General features: G+C 36.5%; 1 protein-coding gene across 2 annotated transcripts in view; it reads left to right on the forward strand.

Moving 5' to 3' along the window:
* Window positions 1-18,514, forward strand: part of ZFP91 (ZFP91 zinc finger protein, atypical E3 ubiquitin ligase) — a 34,608-nt gene extending 16,094 nt beyond the window's left edge. The window contains exons 3-11 of one of the 2 annotated variants that reach the window (XM_019718895.2): window positions 6,121-6,333; window positions 6,589-6,625; window positions 7,433-7,537; window positions 8,063-8,197; window positions 9,840-9,890; window positions 10,314-10,392; window positions 11,340-11,454; window positions 14,351-14,450; window positions 14,787-18,514. In XM_019718895.2, coding sequence (XP_019574454.1) covers window positions 6,121-6,333; window positions 6,589-6,625; window positions 7,433-7,537; window positions 8,063-8,197; window positions 9,840-9,890; window positions 10,314-10,392; window positions 11,340-11,454; window positions 14,351-14,450; window positions 14,787-15,297 — 1,346 coding nt within the window. In that variant the 3' untranslated portion in view covers window positions 15,298-18,514. The remainder of the gene's footprint in view (window positions 1-6,120; window positions 6,334-6,588; window positions 6,626-7,432; window positions 7,538-8,062; window positions 8,198-9,839; window positions 9,891-10,313; window positions 10,393-11,339; window positions 11,455-14,350; window positions 14,451-14,786) is intronic. The other variant, XM_019718897.2, reaches the window with a different exon arrangement.
* The last annotated feature ends 70 nt before the right edge of the window (window positions 18,515-18,584 follow it).

The raw sequence follows: 18,584 nt of genomic DNA on the forward strand, positions 1-18,584 counted from the left end.
AACCTTGTTGAAAATCAGTTGACCATAGATGTATGCGTTTACATCTGGACTCTCAGTTCAGTTCCATTGGTCTCCATGTCTGTCCTTACACTAGCACCACGCTGTAGGTCCCTTGCATTTTCATGTGAATTTTAGGATCAGGTTGTCAATTTCTGCTAAAAGGAAGCTGGGATTTTGATAGCAATTATATTCAATCTGTAGATCTATTTGGGGAGTATTGCCATCTTAGTAATATTTAAATATTTTATTCTTTTTTATTGTAAATGGAATCATTTTCTTAATTCCCTTTTTGGATTGCTCATTGCCGGTATATTTAAAGACAACTAATTTTTGTATGTTGATTTTTGTATTATGCAGCTTTGCTAAATTTGTGTTAGCTTTAGTAGTTTTTTGTTGATTCTTCTAAATTTTTTTTAGAAATAAGGTCATTTTCTCTATAGAGACAGGTTTACTTCTTTTCCAGGTTGGGTGTTTCCTTCTCCCCCAACCCCCTTGCCTAATTGCTCTCACTAAAATTCTAATACAGTGTTAAATAGAAGTGGAGAAAGAGGGCATCCTGGTCTTGTTCCTGATTTTAGGGCGAAGGCTTAAAGTCTTTTCCCACTGAGTATGTTAGCTCTTGGGTTTTGTTAAATACCCTTTGTCAGGTTGAGGAAGTCCATTCTGTCCCTAGTTTGTTGTATATTCTTGCCATGAAAGTCTGTAATTTTGTCATACTTTTTCTCCATCAATTGAGATGGTCATGTACTTTTTGTCTTCAGTCTGTTAATGCGTGGTATATTATATCAATTGATTTTTGTATGTTGTACTACCCTCAAAATCCTGGGATGCACCCCACTTGGTCATAGTGTGTTAACATGCTGCATAGTCTGAATCTGCTGCTGGATTCAGTTTTCAAGGGATATTGGTCTATAATTTTCTTATAGTATCTTTGCCCTGCTTTGGTATCAGAGTGATGCTGGCCTTATAGAATGAGTTAGGAAGTGTTTCCTCCTTTTATTGTTTTGGAAGAGTTTGAGAAGAATTGGTGTTAATTCCTCTTTAAATATTTAGTAGAATTCACCAGTGAAACTATCTGTTCCTGGACTCTTTTTCATTGGGAGGTTTTTGATTACTAAGTCAATGTCTTCACTTGTTATAAGTGTGTGTAGATTTTCTGTTTCTTGAGTTAGTACGTGTGTGTCTAGGAATTTATTTCATGTAGATTATCTAATTTGTTGTCATACAGTTTTTCATTGTGTTCTCTTAAAATCCTTTTTATTTCTATAAGGTCAGTGATAATGTCCCCACTTCTATTTCAAATTTTAGTAATTGGAATCTTCTCTTTTTTTTCCTTAGTCTAGCTAAAAGTTTGTCAATTTCATAAATCGTTTTCAAAGAACCAACTTTTGGTTCCATTGATTTTTCTCTATTGTGTTTTTATTTTCTTAATTTCATTTATCTCTGTCTTCGTTTCCTTTCTTGCAGTTTTGGGTTTGGTTTGCTGCTTCTACCTCCCCCCCCCATCGGGGCCCCACACACACTTTTAAAGTATAAAGTTAGGTTATTGATTAGATCTGTGTGGTTTTTTTTTAACGTAGGCATTTATGTATATAAAATTTTCCTCTGAGCACTGCTTTCACTGCATCCTATAAGTTAGGTATGTTGTGTTTTTATTTTATTGCATCTTTAAGTATTTTCTAATTTTCTTTGTGATTTCTCCATTAACCCATTGGTGCTTTAAGAGTGTTGTTTAATTTCCACACATTTGTGAATTTTCCAGTTTCCGTCTTATACCAATTTCTAGTTCCATTCAATTGTGATCAGAGGACATTCTTTATATGATATCAATCTTTTAAAATTTGTAACTTGTTTTGTGTCCTAACATATGGTCTACCTTGGAGAATCTTCTGTGTGCATGTATTCTGCTGTTTCTATGTGTCTGGAATAATTTTTTTGTAGATTTGCTCAAATTCGTTATGTCCTAATTGAACTTCTGATTGTTACTCTATCCATTGAAGTTGTATTAACCTATCCAGCTTATTTTAGTACTTCCTATTTCTCCTTTCAATTCTGTCAATTTTTGCTTTATATATTATGTACATATAGGTTTCTAATTCTTATACCTTCTTGCTTGATGGACCTTTATTATCAATGTACAGTGTATTTGTCTCACACCACTTTTTGACTTGAGGTCTGTATCATCTTGTATTAGAGCTACTTGCAATGGGTTGAATTATTTCCTCAAAAAAAATGTTGAGTACCTGTGAATGACGTTATTTGGAAATAGGATATTTATAGATAAACAGGTCTTTGTGGTCATTTCTTGTGGCAACCCTAGGGAACTAATACAGATTTTCGTACCAGAAGTGGAGTGTTGCTGTAACAAAATACCTAAAAGTATGGACATTGTTTTTTGTTAATGACTAATGGGTGGGAGAATTCTGAGGCATCAAAAATACAATAATACTATTTTATATTTGCCTATATAGTTACCTTTGCAACTATTTTCATTTCTTCATATGGCTTTAAGTTACTGTCTAGTGTCCTTTCAGCTGGAGGACTCCCTATAGCATTTCTCGTAGGGCAGGCCTACTAGCAACACACTCTGCCTTTGTTTATCTGGGAATGTTGTAATTTCTCCTTCATTTTTAAAGAATAGTCCCTCTCTGCCTTCTGGTCTCCATGGTTTCTGATGAAAAACAGGCTGTTAATTTTATTGAGCATCCCTTATACTAATGAGTCACTTGCTGTTTTCAAGATTCTCTCTTTGTCTTTTGGTTTTTGACAGATTGATTATAATGTGTCTTAGTGTGGAACTCTGCGTTTATCCTGTTTGGAGTTCGTTGAGCTTTTTGTTTGTGTAGATTCATGTTTTTTATTAATTGGGGGAATTTTTTACCTTTATTTGTCCAAATATTCTTTTTTGCTCCATTCTCTGCTCTCCCTTTGGGATATATATGTTGGTGTGCGTAATGGTCCCACAAGTCTCTTCAGCTTTGTTTATTTTTCTTCATTCTTTGTCCTTTCTATTCTTTGGACTAGAGACTCACATTTGACCTCTTATACTTTGTTGATTCATCTACTTTCTCAAATCGGCTGTTGAGTGAAACCCTCCAGTGAATTTTTATTTGTTGCGCTTTTCAACGCCAGAATTTGTTTGGTTCATTTTTATAATTACTATCTTCATTGACATTCTCTATTTGTCAAAGCATTATTCTCCTGATTTTCTTTAGTTCTTTATTGATGGTTTCCTATGGCTCTCTGAGCATATTTTTTAAAGACCATATTCTTTGTCTTGTGTGGTCTCTAAAGGCTGTTTCCTTTAGCTTGTGTTCAACAAATGATTTGACAAAGATTTCCTTAAATACCTTGCTTAATTCTTTTTCTTGATTCAGTGTTTACTTGTTTGCTATAAACCTTTGACTTTCCCAGAGTTTTTACAAAGTTAATTCGGTAAGGTGTGTGTGTGTGTGTGTGTGTGTGTGTGTGTGTGTGTGTCTGTCTGTCGAGAAACATCTTTGCTTGATGTCACCATCACTAGACTTTTTGGGGGATGAGTGTGGTATTCAATAAGATAGGCTGTTATGCTTTATGACAAGAAGCAGTTCTCGTCAGGTTGCTATCATTTGTCCAGTGGGTAAGATCCACAGTATGACAAGGGTTAGGCATACAGGCCTTTCATCATGAAGAAGAAAAGAACTGTACTGAGTACAGGAAGGTTATGGAGTGAGTGTAAAATCCATATTAGTGTAGTTGGGTTGAATAAGAGAATTTTCTCTCCATTATTTAATGTTGTAATACTTTATGGAGGGTGTTGAGTATCTCCCTTTGAAGAAATTCTCTTAAAAGTGGCCATGACCTATGTGTAAAATGGTCTCAAGACATGATTTTTAAGTCTAGGTCTGCTTAGCTAGCTTTGTGATCTTGAACAAGCTGATTGTAGTTAGACTAGGATGTCTTGAAGATAATTTCAACTCTAGCCTTTTATTATTTTGATACTTTCAGTAGCTCAGATAGAAGGATGACAAAGGCAATAATGACTGGAAAGGAAAACTGAACCAAAATGCACATCTGATTTAATAATTATGGCAAGTTTTTAGAAGTTCCACTGCTATTCATCTACATTTCAAACCTTTTTTATTCTATTACCTGAATATATTCTCATAAAACTTTTAAACAGTATAGTTCAAGCTGAAGTAACCCCAAGTTACCACCTCGTTCCACAGTAGAAGAAACTGTATTTTGCAGATCTTTAAAAAAAAGTTTTTTTATGTACTATATCTTGTTTTTGCCATAATTCTGTGTCATTTTTTACAGATTCCTCTATATAATATTCCATCTTGGTAATAGGGCATGGTTTATTTAAATACTTTTTTGTTGATGGAGGATTAGGTTGTTTCCATTCTTTAGTTATAAACATGGTATAGTGAGCCTCCATGTGTCAGTTTATTTTCCTGAGGTAGATACTTAGAGGTAGAATTGCTGGGTATATATTTGGACCTTCCCAGAAGATGACCAGTGTTTATCAGTTTCTTGTATATTCTTCCAGAAGTATTGTTATCATCCATAAGAAACATCTTTATATATATTACATATGCATAATACATCATATACATAATATATAATATACATAATATATTACATATATTACATGTGTATATATAAAACAGATACATATATAATATTTGGGTATTATATGGATATAGGTTTTTTGCATAATAAAGTGTCTTGGGGTTGATTCCATGCTGTTGCCCATTGACTAGCTGTATCAAAATTCATGTAACTGGTCCCCTTCTGATAGTTTTCTACTCTTTAACTACTAAAAACAATGCTGTAATGACTATACATAAGTCATTTTATAAGTATGATTGTAGTTTTGTAGGATAAATTCCTAGTAGTTGAAATTAGCATGAAAAGATGTGTGCATTTATAATTTTGATAGATATTGCCAAATCGTCCTTCATAGAGGTTTTGCCGATACGCATGCCATTATCTGTAGTAGAGTGCCTGTTTCCTACAGCCTTACCTATACAGTGTGTTGTCAGGCATTTGGGTTATCGCCAATATAATAGAGGAACAATGGAATCACGCTATCATTTTCATTTGAGTTTCTCTGTTATGAGTGGATTGAGCTTTTTTGTTATTTGTTTGTATATTTGAAAGCCATTATTTTTTACCGAGCTGCTATTTTTCTATTGGGCTGTTAGACTTCGTTTATAGTGGAATTTGCCATGCAGAAAACTTTTATGTTTATGTAGTCAGGAGTATCAGTCTTAAGATGTGAAATTTTGTACTGGTCTTAGGCCCTTTCCATTCCAAGGTTATTAAAGAATCTTCCATAGTCAAAATAGGCTCACTTCTAATACATACTAACTTACATAGATACAAGTAATAATAAGCTACTCTAGGTTTGAAAGCCAGTTTCTAATGCTAAGTTTTTATTATCGATGGCGCAGAAGGGGATGACCTCCCTCACCTTATTCTCCCTTTAAAGCATGGTTAGTACAGGGTAACAGTAGCAGATTGTGTGTGTGCCTGTGCTCAGTGGCTTATGACACACCTGAAACAGAGCTGCACTGGAGCTGCACTTGGTCGTGATTTGCCCTGTAGGTTAATTTACATTCATGCTGTAGCTTCAAGTAAAACTATTTAAGTAGCCAAGGAAAGGCATTCCTGTTACGGGATTCCTCTTTAGCGGATTCCTTGCAGGATTGTTTGGTTGTTAAAACATCTAGACATAGGGTTCTTTTGCAGGCCTCTTGTAGTTCCAGTCATCTTTCTGGGACCACTGACTTAATTTACTTTCTTTATATCTAAATGTTAGAATTCCATGAATTGAATTACTTTGTTTGGTATATTTTACATACTCCTCTTAGAAATCCACGTCTTAGTAGATGAAGCAGTATAAAATTGCTACTTTGCAACATGAAGTTTTTTCTTCAGAGAGATGACAGTAAGGATAAGTTTTACCTGATTTTTCTCTCATTTTGTTTGTTCCTATTATTTCATTTAAAAATTTGAGGGTTTTTTCTTCTGGAAAGTTTTCTTCTTTTCATTGACTATTTACAATAGTAGGTATACAGCGATGGTTATTGGTTAACTGTAAACTTAGTAAGAATGGTATATGTTTTCATCTAGATCCCAAGGAAGAGAAAGAGGAAGAAAACGATTCTACCCTCCCTCAGGAAGTTTCAATTGCAGCAACGAGACCCAGCCGGGGCTGGCGCAGCAGCAGCAGGACATCTATCCATCGGCATCGTGACACGGAGAACACCCGAAGCTCTAGGTCGAAGACTGGTTCATTGCAGCTCATCTGCAAGTCGGAACCAAATACAGATCAGCTTGACTATGGTACCGTCCAAGTAGAGCATGGTTATTTAGGAACCAGTTGTCTGTTGATTTTCATTGTACTGCTGAACATTTGCCAGAACAGCGTATCTTTCAGGGGTGGGTGTAGTGGTATACAGGAAGGGTTCCTTTCGGACAATTTGCAGATCTCCTTTCGTGTGATTACTTCAGAGAATAATTTGGTTTGAGTCTCTTGGCTTGAGGGAGAAAATACTTCTTTCGACATAAAACTGTTTTGTTTTGCCTTTATTTTTCCAGTTGTTACAGAAGAGCATCAATCTCCAGGTGGCATTAGGTAAGACACTTTCATATTTCATATGTAACCCTTGGGGATGTAGGGCACAATCACATTAAATGAGTCAAAGTTGTTTTCTACTTGAGAGAATTCTGAGCTCTAAGAGAAATTAACTTGTTTCATGTTCAATTTAGATTCCACTTGGTTCTTGATTAGAGCTTTAGCCATATAATCTTTAGTTATGTAGTTCAGAAATTGTCTTGAGTATCTTCTGTGTTCTGTCTTATTCCGTGCTAGGCAATAATATGAAATGTGTGTGTTTTAGACCTGGCTTTTGAAATTTTATCAGTATCTTTGGTGATAAAGGTTGTGTGTGTGTGTGTGTGTGTGTGTGTGTGTGTGTTGATTGGTGTTTTTTGATACAGCAGATTATTAGACATGCATTATAAAGTGTATTCTTGTTTTTTTAAACTCTTAGTGCCATTGAGCAGTCATTAACTTTATTTAATGAAGTATATATGTATATATATATATATATATATATATATATAAATGAAATATATATATATATATATATATATATATATATACACACACATACATACACACATATACTTTATATGTATATATAGCATATCTAGGAATTTTAGTTCCAGTTCTTCAGGATGAAACAGATAGATTGCAGTTCAATTAAATTATGAGGATAAAAATTCTAGATAACTTACTGTGAATCTTTGGCTACTTCTAAAAAAAATTCCTGAATAAAATCCAATGTTCACTTCAGCAGCACATATACTAAAATTAGAAAATCTACTCAGATATAATCCTTACAACTAGAATTTCTAATCTTTTTTTGCTTCTTTGAAGTAGTGATGAGGAGGAGGAGGAGGAAGAAGAGATGTTAATCAGTGAAGAGGAAATACCATTCAAAGATGACCCAAGAGATGAGACCTACAAACCCCACTTAGAAAGGCATGTCTCACTTTACTCCAGGCTTGTCGATGAAAAATAAGTTAGAAAATAACTGTTGCATTCTTTTATTTTGCTTTGTTGCCAAACTAATGGGTATAGACTTATTTTAAGTGGATAATTGTATATTTATTTTGCAAATCTAACATCTTACTACTCTCTTATACAGCCCTCTCTTCTATTTATAGAGCTTTATTTTGATCCTATCTATATTGTTATGATGTCTGCATATTATAACGAGATCATGAATTGCCTGATTACTTAGACTTTTCCATTTTTATTTTCTCTTTACAAGAATAGTGAGATTTCATTCTAGGGCATCATTACTCTGGGGATTCATCCCATAGGTTTTAAGTAGTTATCATTACTCTGCATATGAGGAATGGTTGTCTGGAAATCACATTTCATGAGCTAAGGATCATAATTTTATAGTAAATCAGTGATAATCCCAGGCTTTACCTTGTTGTCAGTTTTCCTTGGCAAAATCCTTTGCTAGATACCAATGTTGAAATGTATTTGTGTTTTCAGGGAAACCCCAAAGCCACGGAGAAAATCAGGGAAGGTGAAAGAAGAGAAGGAGAAGAAAGAAATTAAAGTGGAAGTAGAGGTAGAGGTGAAAGAAGAAGAGAATGAAATTAGGGAGGATGAGGAACCTCCTAGAAAGTGAGTGGGCAATTACTCCTTACATGGAAACCTAACAGATTTTGAAGCCACTAGTGGAAAAAAGGGTGGGGAAAGTGAGGAAGAATGTTGACATATACATATCGTGGCCTCAAGCAGCTGACAGTTTTATTGCAGAGACTCTTCTCAAAAGCTTGAAAAGTTTAATTCAAAGCAGTACTTAGACATACAAATGAGTGGGTAAGACAGTAGGTGTAGGGCTTCAGAGGGAATAGAACAGCTAGAGAAATATGGCAAATCTTTTGGTCTTCAAAAGAAGGGCAGATAAAGCCAATGATGTAATAACCTTGATCAGGGAAAATTTTTCTATCTAGCAATCATTCCTGTTGCAGAAATAAGATTTTTAAAGTGTTTTAGACTTTTTGGTTCTACTGCAAGGAGAGTACAGTTTATATTTTTAGGATATTTAGATAATAGACTCTTACTCTACTTTTTAAATTGATGAAATTAAGTGATAGACTTTTAACTGAAACAACTTTTCAGGTAGTGACCTTGAGGTTTATCCAATTCTTCCATAGTATTGTATAGTTTATTGAAGGTGTATGTAACTTGTAATGCAGACTTATTTGAAAGTGAAATTACTTCCGAGTGAAATCTTTGGTTTGCAAGATATGTCTGTGACTATATATTCTGCGTAATCTTTTGTTTTTGCCATCTGCTCTTTGGTCTTGAATATATACGAGGTGTGATCAAACAATACAGTGAATGTTTAAATAAAAAAAAGTTTATTACAGTAAAAGACACATTGCCATTAATCCCTTTCAGAATACTCCCCCTCACTTCAAACACACTTATCTCCTCGTTCTTGCCACTTTATGAAGCAGCTCTGGAAGTATCTTTAGTTGTTGTCATGGCTGCCTCAATGTCTTGAATCATTTTGACTTTGGGGAAGAGCCAGAAGTTGCATGGTGCTAGATCTGGTGAATAAGGTGGATGAGGACATACTGTAATATTTTTATTGCTGAATACCAGAAGCAGTGTGTGACCCGGAGCATTGTCATGATGGAGGATGATTTACGGCACACTTTAAAACACACCTTCTCTCAACTGTAGCTCACACCCAACTGCATTGAACAGTTGAAACTTGTCACACACTGTTAAACTAAGATTCTGTGCACCACGTCCCCATATTGAAGATCGCTGCCTTTCCATTTGGATGGCACTTAGCAGCAGCATTCACTGTATTTGTTGATCACATATCACTTCTGGTATGACAGTTTCTGTCAAATAAAAACATTACAGTGTGTCCTCATCCACCTTATTCACCAGATTGGCACTGTGCGACTTCTGGCTTTTCCCCAAAGTCAAAATGACCATGAAAGGTAAACATTTTGAATTGATTCAGGACATCGAGGCAGCCATGACAGCACAACTAAAGACACTCACGAAAGAGGACTTCCAGAACTGCTTCAGAAAGTGGCAAGGACGATGGGATAAGTGTGTTTGAAGCAAGGGGAGTATTTTGACGGGGATTAATGGCAATGTGTCTTTTACTGTAATAAATTTTTTTTTAAGTTTAAACACTGAATTTTTTTTATCACACCTCGTATGTCTTCAGCCATCCTTCACTCAGTAAGCTTCAATCCAGAATATGTGGACATTTTACTCTGTTTTTTAATTACAGGAGAGGAAGAAGACGAAAAGATGACAAAAGTCCACGATTACCCAAAAGGAGGTGAAAATTTATACTTCTATGTTGTACTTTGTTTCTGGTGGCAGGCACTTTAGTCACATATTTAGCCATAATAATCCTGCAGGAATGGCTACTTAAAAATTTCACAAAAGTAGCTTCGTTAATGTCCTTGATGCAGAGTTACTATGGTTTTACTTCCACTGCAGGATCTGAAAGTTTCTGAAAATCTTAATACTTCTTTACCTTTTGCGGGGTTACTAGTTTGTTTTGCATTAATTTTTATAAATGTTATTAAACATTTCGCAATTTCTGGTTACTTCTAACATTCTAGCATGCTATAGACCAGTAAAGAGATTTTAATTCTTCATACTGTAAAATTGCTATTCCCTAATAGTGCAGTTTGAATTAAAGGCAACAGACTGCCTCTTTTCTGTTGCTAACTTTTCTCTGACATATTGATAATAGAAAAAAGCCTCCAATCCAGTATGTCCGTTGTGAGATGGAAGGATGTGGAACCGTTCTTGCTCACCCTCGCTATTTGCAGGTCAGTGACATTGTTACGTAAGGCAGCCTTTCAGGTTATGTTCCATTACTAGTTCTCATACCTCATGAGACTTTATAATTTGTAAACTTGTGTAGGCTTTATCATTGACATGCAATATCAAGAAAAATCTTTATTTAAACATAAAATTACTTCATTGTGTTAAAAAGAAAAGTGTATAAGAACCTGAGCCCAAATGAAGGATTTCCTTGGAATCTTGGGAAATTCCTGTGTTTCCCATTGTGGTGTAAATGCTTCTGATATAGGAAATGATTGTAACTACATACCAAGACACAGATGAACAGATTTTAATATGTACCTTTATGAAAACAAAATTAGTAACTCAAACCAGTGATTTCTTGAATACTGTTTAAATTTTTAAATTTTAGTTTGTAGGTTTTTTGTTTTGTTTGTTTTTAGTGAATAAATTTTTAAAATATGAGTAAAGATACAGCTTATGTTTAGGTCTGGCAGAAAACATGAAAGTGAAATACTAATTACTAAAGCTTAAGAAATGCCTATTTGATCTTTAGTTTAGCAGCAAGTATAAAGTGAGAGTAAGGCCTTGCTTTCTGACTCTGGTTCTGTTATAATAATGATAGCTAGTATTCTTTTGCTATGTGCCATTTGCTGCACTAAGCACCATACAATATATGAGCTCTGGATCCCCACACCGACACTGAGGGACAGTTATGATCTCCATTTTACAGATGGGAGCTGGATATTTCAATATTTCAGGACACATCTCCTAAAATGATGCTGTTAGTAAATGACAGACCCAGATTGGAAAGTTTGTTGCCATAGCCGATGTTCTGAACCCTTTGATTATACTGCCTCCCCATCCGTGTACAAAGTGTTTGACTTTCCTTCAGGACTTTGGACTTAGCAAAGGAACAAGCATTCAGGAAGCCTTGATTTTTACCCCTCTTCCCTTTCTTTTGCTGTTTTAGCACCACATTAAATATCAGCATTTACTGAAGAAGAAATATGTATGTCCCCATCCCTCCTGTGGACGACTCTTCCGGCTCCAGAAGCAACTTCTGCGACACGCCAAACATCATACCGGTACTTTTAAAAGTGTTTTATCAAGTAGCTAAGGCACTGTACTTTTAAACATAAATTGGTAATGATATATTTTTCTAACATAAATTTTAAAAGAGTATACAGTGAAGTGTGAGAGATAGGTGGTAAAATGAAATATAAAAACAAGTTTTACAAAGGATGAAAAGCTAGGGCTTTTAATTTTTTTCCTTTGACTTCTTTGTGAAGAGCTTTCATCACCTGGATAATGATCTTTTCTTGAGCACATACTCCGTGTCAGCTGTGGACCAAATACTTGACACATATTGCTGCTTATCCATCCACTCAGCATCACCAAGTTTGTTTGTTTTGGCCTTGTTTTCAGCCTATGAACCACAGGCCTAGCAACAGTCAATAACTTACTTATGTTCACACAACTCATTTTAGCAAAACCAGGATTTTCCAATTCTGCTTCAGGTAGATGCTTATAGTAGCTCTTACGGATTAAAAGGGAGGAGTTTGAGGAGAAAACCTAAATGGTAAAGAGGTTTGCTTATAGTTTATGGTAACTACTAAATAGCTCCTGGGACTTCTGCTGCTATTGAAATCTAAAGCTATTGAGTTCACATGTAACCTCACGCAGGCGCTATGAAAAAGAAAAACTGAATGTCTTAGTAACGCACATTATGGAATGGATTCAGATTCCATTCATTTTTCATCACCGACAATCTCCGTGCAGTGTAGCTAATGGGAACAATTTGAGCTGGGTATTAGAGCTAATCAGTAATCAACTACGTGCCAGACACTTGATTGTTATATATTACCTTCTCAACAATCATAGTGGGTAAGGCTAGGAATTCCTGTTACAGAGATGCTATGTCTCCTGCCCAAGGTCATACTGAGATATGTACCCTTTGCATCATTTATGTGTCACTTAGGCAAGTTAATTAATTTCTTCTCATCACTTTTCCTCATCTGTAAAATAAGGATTTAATGACACCAATACCATGAGTTACTATAAAGATGAAATGAGATAACATATAAAGTGCTATTTATTGCACGGGGCCTGGCACATGGTAGACTTTCTAAACACCAGGATTTGAAATCATTCCAAATAGGGTTTCCAGGTGGGAATTCCTCCCCTTCTCAGGAATTTTTTTCGCTTTCCCGTTCTGGAATCCCGAGATATAAACTGTTCTCTGTTCTCCACAATGAATCGTTTCCACAAAGTGATGGTCGATACTACCAACCACCTGGGTTTAAGGAGCCGATATTCCTGATTTCCCGACCAACTTTTCTCGGGATTCAGGAACAGGAAAGCGAAAAAAAACTTCCCAAGAATGGGCGGGAATTCCCGCCTGGAAACCCTAATTCCAAAGTCTACAGTCTTTGCATTATGCTATGTTTCTTTAGAGAAAATGCTGTATGCGCTGTATTTCTTGCTAGGTGCTGTCATTTCTCTGCTCCTTTCTGTTAGACTGTTCTAGCTCATAGAAAAGTACTTTCTGACAACTGTTTTTAGACTATTTTAGCTAGTTTAGCTAGTTTTTAGACTATTTTAGCTAAATATTGCAAGCCTGCTATGACAAACTGCTTTAGAATTCAGTTCATTCCAAATATTTTTATTTGGTTAATACAATTGTATGATATCAGTGTTGAGAGTTTTCCTTTTCTAAATTAGTATATATGGATGCCCTTAGAAAATATAATTTATGTAAACAAATGGATACCTCACTGATTTGCCATGCTCCTGCGGGGCTGGGAAAGTAGACAAGACCTGAGAGATACTAAAAATTCTCTCTGGGTTATGACTGAGTTTTCTAGGCCGTGCTACCCATCCTGTAGCCCACAGACCAACACGCATTGGCATCACTTGAGCTCTTGTTAGATACAGAATCTCAAGCCCTGCCTCAGACATACTGAATCATCATCTGCAGTTAGTAAGACCCCCAGGTGATTCCTAAGTACGTTCAAGCTTGAAAAAAACTTGCTTCTCCCACATTTAGTTTTAAAACTGGGATAAAGTATAGGATTGAATTTGTTATTGTTTGCCTTTTAACTTATCCTTGTGTTTTCACTTTATTTGTAGTAATTTTAAGTGACAGGCATGGAAATTGTAGTGGTCATTCATTCAACAAATGATACTGAGCATCTGTTTGTCCACTGTCTTGTAAACCAAGTGATAAGAAATAATTAAGTATGATACTCTTTTGCCTCAGAGATTCCATACCCTGTTACCAATTCATCAAAAATCCTCTGAAATTTGGGGAGCTTGTGAAATGACAGAGGGAGGTAGTTGAGTGGTACAGAAGATGTGAGGTAGGAGAAAAGGGTAAATACAGTCCTGTGCTATACATATTTGATAGCACCTTGAATCTTTTGAGAGAACTATAAATCGTTTATCTTGGGAAACATTTTTTAAACCTGCAACAGAAGATAAGATTACTACTTTAGATATAGATCACTTTTCTTCTAGCAAATGCCAAATTCTTTTGTTGTTGTTGTAGTTGTTGCTTGAATGCCAGATTGTTTATTCATAAGCATTTAGGTTTCATGATAATGTGGAAAATATTCTAAAGAATCAAATCCATGGAAAAGGTAGCTGTTTATTTGTTAAAACAATTCATCCAAGATCTGGATTACTGGTAAAATTGAGATTAGGATTTCAGTTGTCATATTTCTGTCTAGGTTTTTTTTTGTTTTGTTATTTTGTTTTGTTTTTAACATCCATAAGGATACTGAATAAATGGACTAAAAAAAAAAAGATGGAACTATGTATTTCTTTTTAAAATTTTGTTTATCCAAAGTTTTTATACATTGAAAACAGTATTGCTTTTACTCTAAATTGAGCTGCCTAATCATCTGCTTACTCATTGTAAACCAGGAAAAAAAATGGAGATTCTACTAAATGGAACACTAACCACATTATCTTTTTTCTCAGATCAAAGAGATTATATCTGTGAATACTGTGCTCGGGCCTTCAAGAGTTCCCACAACCTGGCAGTGCATCGGATGATTCATACTGGAGAGAAGCCATTACAGTGAGTAGTTACTGGTGAATGTCTGGGTGAGAAGGATGTATACCCCGGGGGTTAGCCCCTTTACAAACATTTCACCTGCCACTGTTCTTTACTTTTACCAAATTAGAGTGAGCATTTTTGTGGGGGGAGCTACTTAGTGACCTTTTTCTTCTGTTCTTTCAAGCAAGAAAAAAAGCAGATTAGTGTTCCATCTAGTAACTTTTCCTAATATTTCACAAGAAGTATGTGTTACTGACTTTTGCTTGTATATGTGACCTCTGAATTCTCACCCTGACTGAATAAGAGTTCTCTTTATTTCTCTGTCTGACCAGCCATTTCCTCTTCCACTCTCCTTAGATGCGAGATCTGTGGATTCACTTGTCGGCAAAAGGCATCCCTTAATTGGCACATGAAGAAGCATGATGCAGACTCCTTCTACCAGTTCTCTTGTAATATCTGTGGCAAAAAATTTGAGAAGAAGGACAGCGTAGTGGCGCACAAAGCAAAAAGCCACCCCGAGGTGCTGATTGCTGAAGCTCTGGCCGCCAACGCGGGTGCCCTCATCACCAGCACTGATATCTTGGGCACTAACCCCGAGTCCCTGACACAACCTGCGGATGGTCAGGGTCTTCCTCTTCTTCCTGAGCCCTTGGGAAACTCCACCTCTGGAGAGTGCCTCCTGCTAGAGGCGGAAGGGATGTCAAAGTCATACTGCAGTGGGACAGAGCGGGTGAGCCTGATGGCTGATGGGAAGATCTTTGTGGGCAGTGGCAGCAGTGGGGGTGCTGAAGGGCTGGTCATGAACTCGGACATACTCGGTGCTACCACAGAGGTTCTGATTGAAGATTCAGACTCTACTGGACCTTAGGAGAAGGGAAGACTGGACACTGGGACAGCTCAGACTTTGTACTTAAAAGATAAAAAGGACAAAAAAAATTCAAAGCATTTAAAATCTAGTAAAATAACTGAAGGGCCTGCTATTTCCATTTTGGATCACAGCACACACATAACACCCATCCCCTCTTCTCCCTCTACTGTCCCCTTTATAAAATCAATGTTGCCTTTACCAGAAAGGCAGACAAAAAAGAAGCTCTTAAAGTGAGGCTTCTCCTTACACTCAGTTCCAACCGGGCAGACTTCCTGCTCATCAGCAGATCCCCTTTTCCACTTTGCAACTCTGATGTGCTCTGGGTCAGCTTTTAACTCTTAACTAGTATATTACTGTCCTCTAAACCCAAACTCCTCCTTTACTGCTGCCCTGTGGTTCTGGCTTCTACCCATTGCAGACATTTACCTGAAAAGTATCATATAATTCTAATCTTTGGAGGCTGGCAGCTTGACTTGGCACTTTAGGGCCCCTTAGCAGGGTGAGCTGTTAAAACAGCACACATCTCTCACCCCCTTTTCCTCCAGTCCCCACTGGGTTTCAGGAAGGAAGGGTACATGGGGACCACCTCCCTCCCCTTTGACCCCAGCACCTCAGTCCTCCTGACACCTCCATGTGGTTCTTAGTGGTGCTCACTTACTTGGAAGCAGGCCCCCGACAGGGAGGGGGCTGCCCTCCCCATGGTGTCTCTGACCATAGGACAGGGCTGCGTGTCAGTGAGACAGTGAGTAAAGTCCCAGACTAATGGCAGAAATTTGCACTTTGAACATGTGTGTTTTTGTGTTGTGGAACCTGAGATTCCTTATTTATTAACGGAAAGTGATTTTTTTTTTTTTTTTTTTTTTTTGTCTTTGTTGCTATTTTGTGTGGGGCTAGGAGAGAGTGGATTATTCTGACATGGGGTCCTTTTCCATAAGAGGTACTTTTGAAGGCAAGATATAGGGTTGAAGAAGCACAGCCAGCCTCTAAAATCATAGCTCTCCAGTGGCCTTTAAGCTGGTCCTCAGCACTAATAAAATCACTACAGTAGTTTAGTGCTTTTTCAGAAGCCTTGTTAGGGAAGATTGTTAGGTTTGTGGTAATTAGTGCTCTGTGAGTTTTAGAGCATTGAGATTTAGGAATTTTGAGGGGATGAGGAAGGTCGTCCAGGGTCTGAATTAGAGATAAAAGATTTTCTCTTACGAATTTGTTTTTGTTTTGTCACCATCATTTCTTTACACATACCTCCCTATTGGTCCAACTCTGGCCCCTGGCCTGGGTTTTGTTTTTGCTGCGCTTTATCATTGGTTCATTCCAGCTCCCAATTAGTGAAGGACATTGACATTAGTGAAGGAATAGGCTGAGTCATACAGTTTTAAGTCAAAGAAAATTGCTCTGTTTTGTTTCCCTTTTAATAACGCTTCAGAAAAGGAAAGGCTTCAATTGACAAAGTTAATCGGTAGCTTTGGCTTTCCCTAAAATTCTGGGAATTACTGCTTCCTTTGAGAAGGAATTTTCGTGGGGTAGATTGCTTATTACTGTCCATGAGAGAGACAGGTATTGTTTTTGTGCAAGTTCATAACTCCAGATTAAAAACCAATTTTGGCTCATTTTTAGGGAATTAAAAGGGCAATTTTTAATCCTTCTGTGTACCTCAGAAGATGGAATTCAAGGCTTGCCCTATTCATTGTTTGTCAGAAATGTGCGATGGCTTTTGGAAAGAATGAAGTTTTGCTGAGAACAGAATAAGGAACAGCTTGTTTTTCAAAAACACTAAAACTACAAAGTTTATCAATTTTCTCTTTGATTTATTTTTTTCCCAAAAAGAAGGGTAACAAAATGTCATCTCTGAAAGAGGCTTACTTTACACCCACTAGTGTCAGTGTTTGGGATGCCAGGGAAGAGGGAGTGAAACACCTACAGTGAACAGCCTTAAATGCACTATTGTTTCTTTTCAGAGTGTTGCAGATTTGCCATCTCTCCAACGTGGGGGTAGAAAATCGACTAAGGATAGGAGGGGTGTAGAATATGTTTCCTGCCCACAGTAAGGATTTGGAGTTGGCTTTGGTATGTTGGATAGATTTGAAAATATTGTAAGATTGATTGGGTGGGTCAACAACGCAAGTTGTTCCCCATACATATAAATCCATTTAGTACCATTTCACTAGTTAGCATCTATTCCCCACATTTACCTTTGTCACATTTATTTTATCCTTTGTGTCCATAAATTACATTTACTGGTTAGTCATCAGGTATTTTAGCCACATACACAAAAGCAAACTGCATTAAAAATATATGTATAAATGAGATAGAGGAAAATATGTTTTTCCCTATCTCACACTCCTCTCCCCACCAAAAACAATTAGTTATTGCTAATGATTAGAAACTTTATGTTCTTTCTCCTCTATTTTTTGTCCTCTTCATAGCTACAATTTGCCTATAATTTGCTTCAATAAATTATAGCAGTTTGCAATACATTTTAAAATGTTTTTTGTGGACTTTTTCTTTTTTCTGTTTGGGAAAAGGATGCTGGCATAGGAAAGAGTTGGTATAAGTAAACTAACTTGTACTGGCCCCTCTTCCGTTTTTCCTTTCTGCTCCTCATGCTGTTTACTTCATTGTCCTTCCAAGGAGCTCTTTTAATCTTAAAATTCTGCGTTTCCTACTCTTACTCAAATTCCGTAACCTTTTCTCCCCACTGCATATTCTCCATCTTGAATTGGACATTACTAGATTCTGATAATGTAGTTGACATACAAGCATTATTTCTGTGCTTCCCCTTTGTGGTTGCCCAGAGTTATTTTGCATAATTGACTTAATATGCTTCAGAGAGTTTAGATTAACACTGGCCGGGATTACTGGGAGTGAAAAATATATATATTAAGGTATGGAAAAGCATCCACATAGAGCACTTGAACCTCCTTTGTACCTGTTTGGAGAAAAAATATAAAGAGTGTATTAAACCTGAGGTTATTACAGTCTGGTGATTTGAAATACCATTTTTCTCTCCTGTCTTTTTCCCACTTTCCAATGTACTCAGAAAAATTGAAAAATTGTAATGATCAATTTAAAATACTTTATTTCCTAAAAGCCTTTTGCCTGTTGTAATTTGCAGGACCCTTCTCCTTTGATGGGAGAGACAGGTAGTTAGTTACCTGAATCTAGGTTGAAAAGGTTATGTACAAAGAAATTATAATAAAAGGGATACTCTGCTTTTCAAGTCCTTGTTTTCTCTTACTCTAAATAAGGCATATTCAAAATAAATATGTAAAGAAGAAAAATAAAAGTTG

Source organism: Rhinolophus sinicus, linkage group LG06 (genome assembly GCF_036562045.2).
Source record: "Rhinolophus sinicus isolate RSC01 linkage group LG06, ASM3656204v1, whole genome shotgun sequence".
Taxonomy (NCBI): domain Eukaryota; kingdom Metazoa; phylum Chordata; class Mammalia; order Chiroptera; family Rhinolophidae; genus Rhinolophus; species Rhinolophus sinicus.